Source organism: Cimex lectularius, unplaced genomic scaffold (assembly GCF_000648675.2).
Source record: "Cimex lectularius strain Harlan isolate CLEC.00 unplaced genomic scaffold, Clec_2.1 scaffold312, whole genome shotgun sequence".
In the NCBI taxonomy this organism is placed as follows: Eukaryota; Metazoa; Arthropoda; class Insecta; order Hemiptera; family Cimicidae; genus Cimex; species Cimex lectularius.
Genome location: NW_019392856.1, coordinates 97011 through 107815, shown reverse-complemented (window position 1 = coordinate 107815; position 10805 = coordinate 97011). Strand labels below are relative to the sequence as shown.

Here is a 10805-nt window from a genome sequence, read left to right as displayed (position 1 = left end):
GACCTTTTTATCTCAACCAAAACCTTAATTAATTGAAAAGAATTTATTTGGTCAAGCGGACCACGAAACCTAATAAAATTAATTAAAGATGTTAAATGGAAAATTGTTTCAAAATCGAGGCGTCGAATCGTCGGTCGTCTGGCCATGAGCGGCACTTCATAAAGCTCGGAATAATTCATAAAGAAAGGATATTGACGTACTTGGAATTTTGAGTATTGTAATGTGTGTTAATAGATTCGCATGCTAAGATAATAAAAACAAAAACACAAATAATATCTTGAAAACCGTCAAAACAAGTCATAAAATCTCTATGAAATTGACATCGTCGTAAAATGTCAATGTTATTTCTATTTATGTACGTGCTAAATGGATCCTTATCCGAATAATGCTAGGACATGCGAGTTTTGACAGACGGACACTTACTTTTGGGCCACCTGTTGAAGAAATATACAGAGAAAAATATAGATGCCACCCGATATGAGGAGTGGATCCCCTGTTCCGATTTGTGGAGAAAACTAGGCTGTTTTATTGCATACAGTACTGATACTTTTACCCTAGCTTGTGTTGAAAGTGAATGTATTTATTAGCGTGAATGCATCACCCTGAGCGAATTATACGTAAATAGGAAAGAATGTATTTAAGAATGAGTGATGGTGTGAATGGGTTTGGATGTAGGAACTGCATGCGGTGGGTGGAATTGGCCCAATTGTTGACCTCTGATCCCAACTTCGGAAGCTGGACGGATAAGGCCGAGGACACACACCCGGGATTGGTGATTCTCCAGGCCTGCAGGTAGTTTATTGTAAATCATAAAAACTGGGATTGCCGGGGAACCCCTCGAAGTGAGAGGCTCAACTCTGCATTTGTGTGTATTATGTACATACAAATTTTTGAGCTTATATAAATCCAAATCCAAAAAATCTATGTGCAGAATGGATTTACAATTTGATAATTGGATCTTTATTTGAAAACATGCTTTTCGATTTGAAAAACAAATTTGCATTTGTATTAAATATTTCAAAGTGAAGACTTCTCTTCAGCAGAGTACAGCGCGAGAAATGTTAATTGCATATTTAACCCCTTTGACTTTGGCCTCGTCCATTATTTCATTCCTTGAAATCCGGATATTTTGAATGGTTAACAAGAATGATCTCAGATCGAGAGGGAGAGAGAGAGAGAGAGAGAGAGAGAGAGAGAGAGAGAGAGAGAGAGAGTGAGAGAACAGATCTCACCGATTATAACTCTGTGCTTTCCATGGGCGAAGAGCAGCATGAAAAGTTATGCAACTAGTCTCCCAGGGGGATTTTAAACTGTCACCCCGTCAACTCTGACATTCCGCTCAGCGGGGCCAATTGTAAAAATTAATCGCGTCTATCAACTTTTCTAAACCTTAATCTACGCTGAGTAATTTTTTTTTTAAATTAAAATCTTGAAATTAAATTTTTACTTTTATATAGCAAAGAAAAGTCAAAAGTCCGTCTAAAATCTAAAAGATCTACTGGAGGGGCAAATGCAACCGATAAGAAGGGTGTAAAAAGTTCCTGATTTTACATATTTCACCCACATTAATATTTCTTCGATTTCAAAGTAGTCTTACAAGATTCAAGGTATTTTAAACATAATTTTTAAAAAATGTACATTTTTACATATTTCACTCTTTGACACATATTTTACTACATAACCGTACGTCTGTATTTTTTTTTTTTTTTTTAAATATGACGATGGCCCAGTCCGTTTCTTATTTGCCACGGTAGTTGTTCTCTCTCTCTCTCTCTCTCTCTCTCTCTCTCTCTCTCTCTCTCTCTCTCTCTCTCTCTTTCTCTTTCTCTCTAACTATCAATCTATTTGTATCTCTCTCTTTTTCTCTTTGACGATCAACCTAAACTGCTCAAAATTTTATTTTATTTCTATTACAAATTTCGTTAAAATTTATTAGAAATTATTATGTTTTTTAATAAAGGAAAATGTAATTAAGGGATTTTGAAAAATAACAAAATAAAAGGTGTTAATTCCACATTTGTTTATTGGACACAGTAATTTTTTTAAACAATTAATACCGTATAATGTCCTCTGTTAGCTAAAACCTCTGTGCACCTGTTAAGCGCAACTGTTACCCAAGTCCATTATATTTCGTGGTCCGATTGACCAAATAACTTTTTTCAATTAATTAATCTTTATGTAAGGTATTGGTTGAAATTAAAAAGCTAGTGAAACGAGCGGGATTCGAACCACGACCTTCGGCTCAATACGCCGCTGCTCTAAACACTTGAGCTGTTAGCTAGTCACGATAGCTTAAATGGTTAGAGCAGCGGAATATTGAGCAGAAGGTCGTGGGTTCGAATCCCGCTCGTGAATTAGCTTTTTCATTTCAACCAATACCTTACATAGAGATTAATTAATTGAAAAACTTTTAATAAGGTTGTCACTAATTTCATAAGGAATTTCACTCCATAGATGTTGCAACGCTGCACTCAGTTGTTCCAGGTCAACTGGCTGCGGATTGTGATCGAAAATATTTCTCTACAATACATCCCACATGTGCTCAATGGGATTGAGATCTGGGGACAAAATTCCAAGGTTTTCTAAAAATTGATGAACAATTCTGCCTCTCTGAAGTCTGGGATTGTCATCCAGAAATCGAAAATCCCTGCCAATGGGGTCCCTGGTTTGAGGGTGTATTTCTCGATAATTTCTTGGACATAATGGACTGCGGTGAGGTTGCCTTCAACAATTTGGAGTCCAGTTCGTCCTCCAGTGTAAACCCCAGTCAAGACCATTCCACCGCCTCCAAACAGCACTGAAGGGAGCAGGATATTGTATGCATCCCCGGTACTCGGGATGTTCGACTCATCAGTAATCATAACAGCATAACAATTGGTGTATTCTTCTAGGCGCTCGCTGCACCATATTTTCCCCGAGTTGCTGGTGGCGGGCTGTTGCTCGTCGTCTCAAAGAAGCATATGATGTGTGGCAAATTTCCCACAAACTATTACGAATTGCCTTGCCAAAACATCTTGTACTTCATTTAGGACCTGTCGGGCACTATGGAAACGGGACCCGTTTTGCAGCAATGACTATATTTCTGTCCTCCATTAGCGTCGTAATGCCCTGAGATCCACTACCAGGCCTCCTTCTCGCACTTCCAGTCTCTTGGAATCGGGCTAAAGCCAGGGAGACCACGCTCTGAGAAACGCCAACTGCCTCTGCGATATCCACTTCCCGGTGACCTCTATGACTCGTTCTTACAATAATATTGTGAACTTCTTGTTTAAGACGATGTCTTTCCTTGGTTAAAGAGAGTACCACTGGATTAAAATGGAGAAAACACGAGAAAAGGTGTTTGTTTACAAAACGAGTAATATTCATTTACTATTCTTAAGTAAAACCCTTATTAAAAATGAGGATTAACATTTGTTTGTTTTTGGTTTGTATTTCTTATTTTATTTTATCCAAATACCAAGAATATATTGATTAATTTAATTAACATTAATAGAATAAGAATAAATTACAAATATCCCTAGTCATTTTTGAACAATTTGTTTTGACATATTTTTATGTTTACTTATTTTTACAAAAATACCCACAGCCTGCAAGTTTAATTTCGATTTAATTTAATCGCAAAATAATTTTTAAGTTTTATCATTTTATTTATAATTATTTGCGTACCCACTGGCTGAGGGATGTTTTGGCCATGCCGTAATATACTTTTCGTTTATCATAACTGACATTTATTCATGAGAAATAAAATATTCATTCATTTATTTTATTTATAATTTTTGAAAACCACTGCACAGAAGACACAGATAAGTATGATAGATAACTGATTTATAAAAGCTCAAAAATGCAGTACATACACACACCCGTGTACCCATAGAGCTGAGCCTATCACTTCTCGCATTCTACCGGCAATTCCAGCTATTTTATGATAAATTACCGGTAGATTTCAAGAATCATCCGCCTCGGGTGTTGCCAGTCCGGAGGTCAGACCTCGGTCTTATCCGTCCATCCGTACAGCCTCCGACCCAATTAGTTCTAAAACCCAATACATCCACTCTCTCACTCTTAAATACATTCTTTCTTACTTACATACCATTCACTTAGTTAGGTTGGTGGGGTAATCGATCTTTGCATCTATTTTATAACTTACCTAATTAAGGGACGATGAGATGCTCATGCCGCCATTGGCCCTTTCAAACTACACATTCACGCAAATAAATACATTCACTCTCAACTCACGCTCAAACACAAAACTATTGATACTATGAATTCCAGTCGTGTCAGAAGAGGCTACTCAACTTTTAACATTTTTTATTTTATTTTTATTTTAATGAATATTATTAAATTAAAATGTCTTTCGGAGTAATGATGATCTTTTATTAAGAACTTAGGAATTCTTAGATTTAGAAAAAGATTTAACTAAGTCTTTAGTTAAGAATTAATCATGTATTTTTTTTTTTTTTTTTTAGAAAAATTGCACTTATTTAAGAAAGTTCTGTTCTTAGCTCTTTGGGTCATGAAGGCCCTTGGCTTACCTGACAATAAATTGCCACTCTGCTTGGCCATATTGGCTACATTTTTCCACCCCTCACTCGACCCATCCAAGCATAGGTCTTCCACTAGAATGTCCCTTCATTGCTTTTTTTGAAAAACTTTTCCTGGTTACATGACCCAGCCTTTGTAACCTTCCGGACATTTTTTTTAATTTTTAAATAAAGCACCCATACTTAGGTGTAAAGCACTACGGGCCTCAGTACTGATATGTAACCCTGATCGCAATCAATCTTGCATCAATCCACTTTAATTGTTAATTCTTACATTCTAACATTTTAAATCATCACCGCTCATTCCAATTATATCTTAATGATTTATTGAGTTCTTACAAATTTACGAGCAAGTAGTTTTGTATCTTTTTCTTTTTAAATTACACTTCAGTATGGTCTACAAAATAAAATGTTCTTTTACAATTTATATTTTGAAATTTCATTCAAACAGAACATAAAGCGTCACAACGGAGAATTGATTTGACTTGAGGCTTTTATTCATTTTCAGGACAAAAGGAAGTACAAGTTTATTTTCAGGCAGTCCATACTCAATGACCACCAATGGTCATTTGCTTATTCTGCCTAAATTCATTTTCTTTTTCTTTCCAAGAGTTTGGAAGCTGCATTACAACTTCAAATTAAAATCTGGAAAAACAAATACAATTAAATTATCTACTACTACTCATATATGAGAAATGAATAAAATAGTACAAAAAAAAAAGTTAAACATAATCACTTTGGAAAAATAAATAATTTATGGATAAACTTTATAAACCATATGAACCATCTGATGATAGGGACTTAGCAGAAAGTATTTTCCTTGTTAAGTGCAATCAGTTTCAAATAGCTCCATCCACCCTGTTTCATAGTGTAAGGACTGAACGGTTTCACCTGTGGCCATAGATCAAATAGGTTCTTCTTTTTTTTTAAATGTACATTCCAATTGTATTTTCTGACTATACCAATTCTCCATGCTCCATTTAAGCATGTCTTGTAACACATTTTGTCCATCATTCCGGCCAAAATGACAGACACTGTTGTCACCCTCTTTAATATGTTTCTCTTCTTTAAAATTTAAAATTATGTACTAAAAATTAACTAATATTGTTCTACAGTTCTAAATTTTATCAAAAAACTAATTTTAAAATATTTCATCTAGTTGCCGTGGAGATATTAAAATTTGAAATATATGCCATTAGATTTACACAATTTATTCTAGGTTAGATTTGGTTTTATTTTTTTTTCTTAAACATTTGTAAGTATGTCAGGGGTCAACGCCTAAACCATTGTGGCCACCGACACCCCGGTATATTCATTACATTTATGTATGTAATATATTGCTTCTAAAATTTTAACTTTCAGAAATATTGAAAACAAATATATTCTTAAAATCAATTCTGATTTGATCGGCTCCGATCATCCTGCCTATTCTTGTTTTGTCTGTCAGGCATATTTCATCATGTTCAGTATTTCATCTGTGCATTTCCCATAATTTATGCCCTTTTCAAAGGTTCTAATGGTTGGCACAAATTTCACGTATGGTCAAGCAACATTTTCGGTTTTTGGCAATTAGTAAGTTAAGTGTTTCAGACATGCAGGAGGATTTAATGTCCCATTGGGTGTCGCAGACAAGGGTCAAACCACAAAGCCATGGGCTATGATGGGATCCAAACCCAGAACCATTAGTGTACCAAATACGACTCAGAAGCCCTAACAACTCGGCTACATTTTGGCAAGTTCATTCTAACAGTAACAATTTGCCAAAATAATTTATAATTTTGATTTGATCCATTATAGAATAATTAGTAAGTAGTAATAATTACCAAAATTGATAGAACTTTTATCAGAACAATGAAAAAAAACGTAAGTTTTTATGTGTTGTTTCAACACTTCACTATTATCAATAATGAACCCTGATATTAGCTTACCTCCTCGATAAGTTAATTTTTTTCTTTACCTTTATTTTTCAGTATAAAATAATAACTTATCAATAGTAAACAAAAATCACTTTTTTCCTGAACTGAAATTTATTCATATTTATTTGTTTTTAATGTTTAACTTGTTTTTTAGTAATTTATTTTACTTTTTATAATCTTATTATTTAATTGCGACATGCTAGTTGTGATAGAAATTCAATTATTGTTCTTGTCGGCCTTCCAGACATCCCGGGTCGAAGATAGGGCGGGCTTTGGAGGTCCGCTTTCACGATACCATATGTGTCAATGTGCACCCAGTCTGTCAAATTGGGAACAAATTCCTTGAGGAAAGCCGCTGCATTGCAAGCACCGCCGTGATCAGGGGTCCCAACATTCTGGACATCCGACTTTTCCGTGTTGGTGACATCTTCGGTAAAATACTCCCAGAGAGGTAGACGCCAAACCCGGTCCCCTGTATGAATTGATGCTATCCTTAACAGATCGTAAAGTTGGTCCGAGTTGGTGAAAACTCCTGCTGCAGACGCTCCCATAAGCTTCTTAACTTCAGTCGTCAAAGTTCCAATATCAACAACAAATTTAGGATTGTATACTGCACAGTAACTCAATGCATCCGCTAATATAAGCCGGCCTTCATTTGCTGTTGTCTGAACCAATATGGTTTTGCCTAAAATAAAATATAACAGGATGCAATAAAAATATATTTATACAAATATATATTTTATCTCTTACCATTTTGAGCTCTTATTATGTCACCAGGTTTATATGCAGAAGCACCAGGCATGTTTTCGCATAATGGGATCAAACCTCTAACATTAATTGGAAGCTGTAGCGTTGAAATTGCTCTCAAAGCTGCCACTACACTTGCTGCTCCTGCCATGTCGCCTCTCAAATCCCTCAAATCGAAGCAACGATGAAGGCAAACACCTAGAATTCAATTACACACATTTCATTATTGCTTGTTTCTATTCAATTTTTTTTTTAAGTTAATATTAAATTAAACTACCTCCAGCATCAAATGTAACTCCTTTTCCTATTAGCACAACAGGAGATACATCAGGATCGCACCCTTCATAATATGCTTCTAGAAAAATTGGTGGCTGACAAGATCCACTTCCAACAGACAAGAACGCATTGAACCCACGTAACTTAGCCCAGTTTTGAACTTTGACTTCAACATTTACACCTGCTTTAGTCAAAACTTCCACAGAGCTCTGGGCAAAGACTGACGGCGTCAATAAATTTGCTGGTGTTTCTGAGAATTGCCTAGCGAGGTTTTGAGCATTTGCTTTCTGTTGGCCTAGAACAAAAATCAATACAATTATTAAAACAATTTAGTAGTGTGGACTGTTAGGGAATAAAAATTACCTATTTGCCAGCCTATCCAGTCCTCGGAATCAAATAAAATCAACTTTGGTACCACAAGCTGCTTTTTTTCGGCCCTGTGCTCTTGGTAGACCCAAAGACCCATAGTGGCACCTTCTGCTGCCGATTCGGCATGTCCAAAACTCTCGACCATGATACGGTAGATCTGCAAGTCCTGGAGAGCTCTCGCGCCTACAGCCGCCGCTACCCTAATCACTTCCTTTTGCTCGTCAATTTCTTCCACTGGATTGTAGCCAATGCAGTCTGTCCCAAGCCCCACAACAGCCACTGCGTTAAACCTGTCATCAACTCCATAGAAGAGACGCACCTGTTGAACAATTAAAAACATTTTTTTTTTCATAAAAAAGATTGTACTTTCTTCGAATTATACGGTAAACTTCCTTACTTGGCCCAGTTTTGGAAGGGGAAGCGTTCTCAGCAATTGATCCTTTACGAACCCTTTAACGCTATCGTTGAACTTTTTCCCTGCTGGAGTGAAGTCCGCAGTCTGCCCTTTCAAATCGCCCTCTTCGCTGTACACCCCGATTATCAACCCAGTTGGCACAGAAGTCGTGTTTGAACAGTTCACTCTTACATCGTAGTTTTCGCCTGACTGCTGCGTTAGATTTCTTTTTGAGTCTAAAAATTAAAAGTTTTTCAAAAAAGCAATAATATTTTTAAAATCTATAGCTTTATATAAAATACAGACAATATATCATATACCATATATATAAAAATTAAGGTTTAATAAAACAAATATTAAATTAATTTTCATTAAACTTCAGCTAGTGAAGCATCTGTTATGGTTTTAAGTATTTTAGTTACAAATTTCTTTACATTTAGTAATGAAAAAAGTATTTACAGAAAGTTATATAAAAAAAAAGTGAAGTTAAGTCATCTAATGAAGGGTTTATGGTCAACTACCTATTTTAAATTTTTGTTCTGTTGCTGTACTGCAGGGTGTTCATGCTGAAAGATGATTAGTGTACTTACTTCTGCATTTTATAATATATTTTTAAATTTTTATGCCTTCTACTATCTAAAGAAACTTTCAATGGTAATATCAGGAATCATCTAGCCGACACTCCCACTACATGATAAATATGATAATCGGTTATCCTAATGAACCTAATACAATTCTCTAGTCATTGAAATTTTTTTTTAAGTTATTTTACAAATTAATTCTCATATAAGCATAATTTGGTTGTATATAAGTAGTTCTAGTTTAGTTAGTTTCAGTTAGAATTTAAATTCGACAATCTTAAAGTAAAATTTCTTGTGTGATTTATGCACTCACCTTGATAACCGAACCAAGCAAGATTTAGATTTCCTTTGTTAGACAGCGTACTTCGGATATTCTTAATAGTATTCATCTTTAAATTAATTTTATTCGTAACCTATTATCCTCAGCTACAATCTAAATAAATTCTAACTATAAAGTTTACTACTCTACTTTTTCTTTTCTAAATTGTCAGTTGCCAAGCAACAACATTTGAAATTGTTGTTATTGTGGATTCATTTATTTTCTAATTTTAATTATTTTTGTATTAATTAATTAATTAAATATTAGTAGATATTTTAAAATTTTAACTGTCACATTGGATTTTATTCATACAAAGGAGTAGGAAGGCAAAATGAAAACGACTTTCATATTATTTCACACTCATATTTTTATAGATTATCCAAGCATAAATACATTTATTTATTTTTAACATATTTAAACTTCAATTGCAAACTTAAAAACTTAGAAATTTCCTGCAATTTTCCGGCACTGTAAATAATTTAAAATGATTAAAAATGGCAAAATATTTTGTTAAAAATTATCAGGATGTATTTACCTTATCAAACTGAACTTGGGCTCTTGCTAATAGAGATATTTTCTGAGCCCTTTGAACAACATCTTGGCACGGTTTACGCCTCAAAAATCGGCAGTCTTGGAAATAGCCCTCCATTCTTGGGAAGCCGTGAGTGCCATCAGAAAAAGTCACAAGTCCTGCAATTTATAACGGAACATCTCAATTTCCATTTTAAATCCTTAAAATAAAAATTACGTAATTACCCAGCCCCCAAATCCTTCCACCTCTGAATTCTCCTTCATACTTTGTGCCATCGTTCCTCCAAAAGACACCATGTCCGTGAAACCAACCTTGCATCAACTCACCTTCGTATCTGTTGATATTTTTTTTTTTAATAAAAGCAGTTCCTGAGCAGTAAACATTCAACATACTTTGCCCCATCAGGAAAATTCATTACACCAAGCCCGGAACACACATTTGCCAAAAATGTCCCGTGGTACCTAGTGTAGTTAGGAAGAAGTAGTATCCCCAAACCGTGCATCTGTCCTTTTGAATTCCAGTCTCCGATGTATTTAGTGCCATCTTCAAACACATACCCTCCAGTCTTGACAACCCCAGGGTAAGTATTGTCTTCTACAAAAATATATTTATAAAATTGTGAAGGCATACTAAATTTAAAATAGAACAGATTTAGATATTTATTGATCCAAATTTATTGTTTGCCAAAATACGTACAACATACATTCATTTACAATCACTTTGACCTGCATATTCTTACTATTTTGGTCTGTCAGATGTCTCAGCCTTTCAACATCGGTGGGTTAGTCAAACCCAAAAATCTGGATGAAATAGTTCTTAAGTATTCCTTCGCTTTTCTGATGTATGATTATTTTAGTCAGCCAATAGGCGCTTTTAAAAAGAAAATAATGCATACCCACCAATGATGATGAAAGGCCAAAATGCTCCGGCGGTTAAGAAATTACTGTTACGAGTTTAACATCCTGATTAATTTTGTTCTTATTTAAGTTATTTACCTGCTAACATTTTCGTTTACTCTCGAATCTCACTGGTGAAAAATGACGTAGGGTTTCAAAAATCAATACACACCTAGATTTAATCCATTTAATTTCTAAATTTGTTATAATTTACATTCCCTTCTTGCTTAAACA

The 10805-nt window shown here is 34.9% G+C and overlaps 2 protein-coding genes across 4 annotated transcripts; both read right to left on the bottom strand.

The window, feature by feature from the left end:
* Positions 1-6587: 6587 nt before the first annotated feature.
* Positions 6588-9330, bottom strand: LOC106661864 (cytosol aminopeptidase-like). The gene is made up of 6 exons (XM_014385581.2): positions 9138-9330; positions 8247-8479; positions 7844-8168; positions 7482-7775; positions 7208-7402; positions 6588-7142 (listed from the first exon to the last, which is right to left on the bottom strand). Exons 1-6 carry the CDS (start codon positions 9211-9213, stop codon positions 6643-6645), a joined length of 1623 nt encoding a protein of 540 aa, XP_014241067.1. The 5' UTR covers positions 9214-9330; the 3' UTR covers positions 6588-6642.
* On the bottom strand, positions 8262-10791 carry LOC106661866 (MORN repeat-containing protein 4 homolog). Of its 3 annotated transcripts, none has more exons than XM_024228746.1 (5): positions 10671-10791; positions 10068-10269; positions 9900-10009; positions 9679-9833; positions 8262-8479 (listed from the first exon to the last, which is right to left on the bottom strand). In XM_024228746.1, exons 1-5 carry the CDS (start codon positions 10678-10680, stop codon positions 8462-8464), a joined length of 495 nt encoding a protein of 164 aa, XP_024084514.1. In that variant the 5' UTR covers positions 10681-10791; the 3' UTR covers positions 8262-8461. The 3 variants fall into 3 exon arrangements, with proteins under 3 accessions (XP_024084514.1, XP_014241069.1, XP_024084515.1); XM_014385583.2 differs by lacking the exon at positions 8262-8479 and adding an exon at positions 9496-9611; XM_024228747.1 differs by lacking the exons at positions 8262-8479; positions 10671-10791 and adding exons at positions 9498-9611; positions 10571-10660.
* Between the last annotated feature and the right edge of the window lie 14 nt (positions 10792-10805).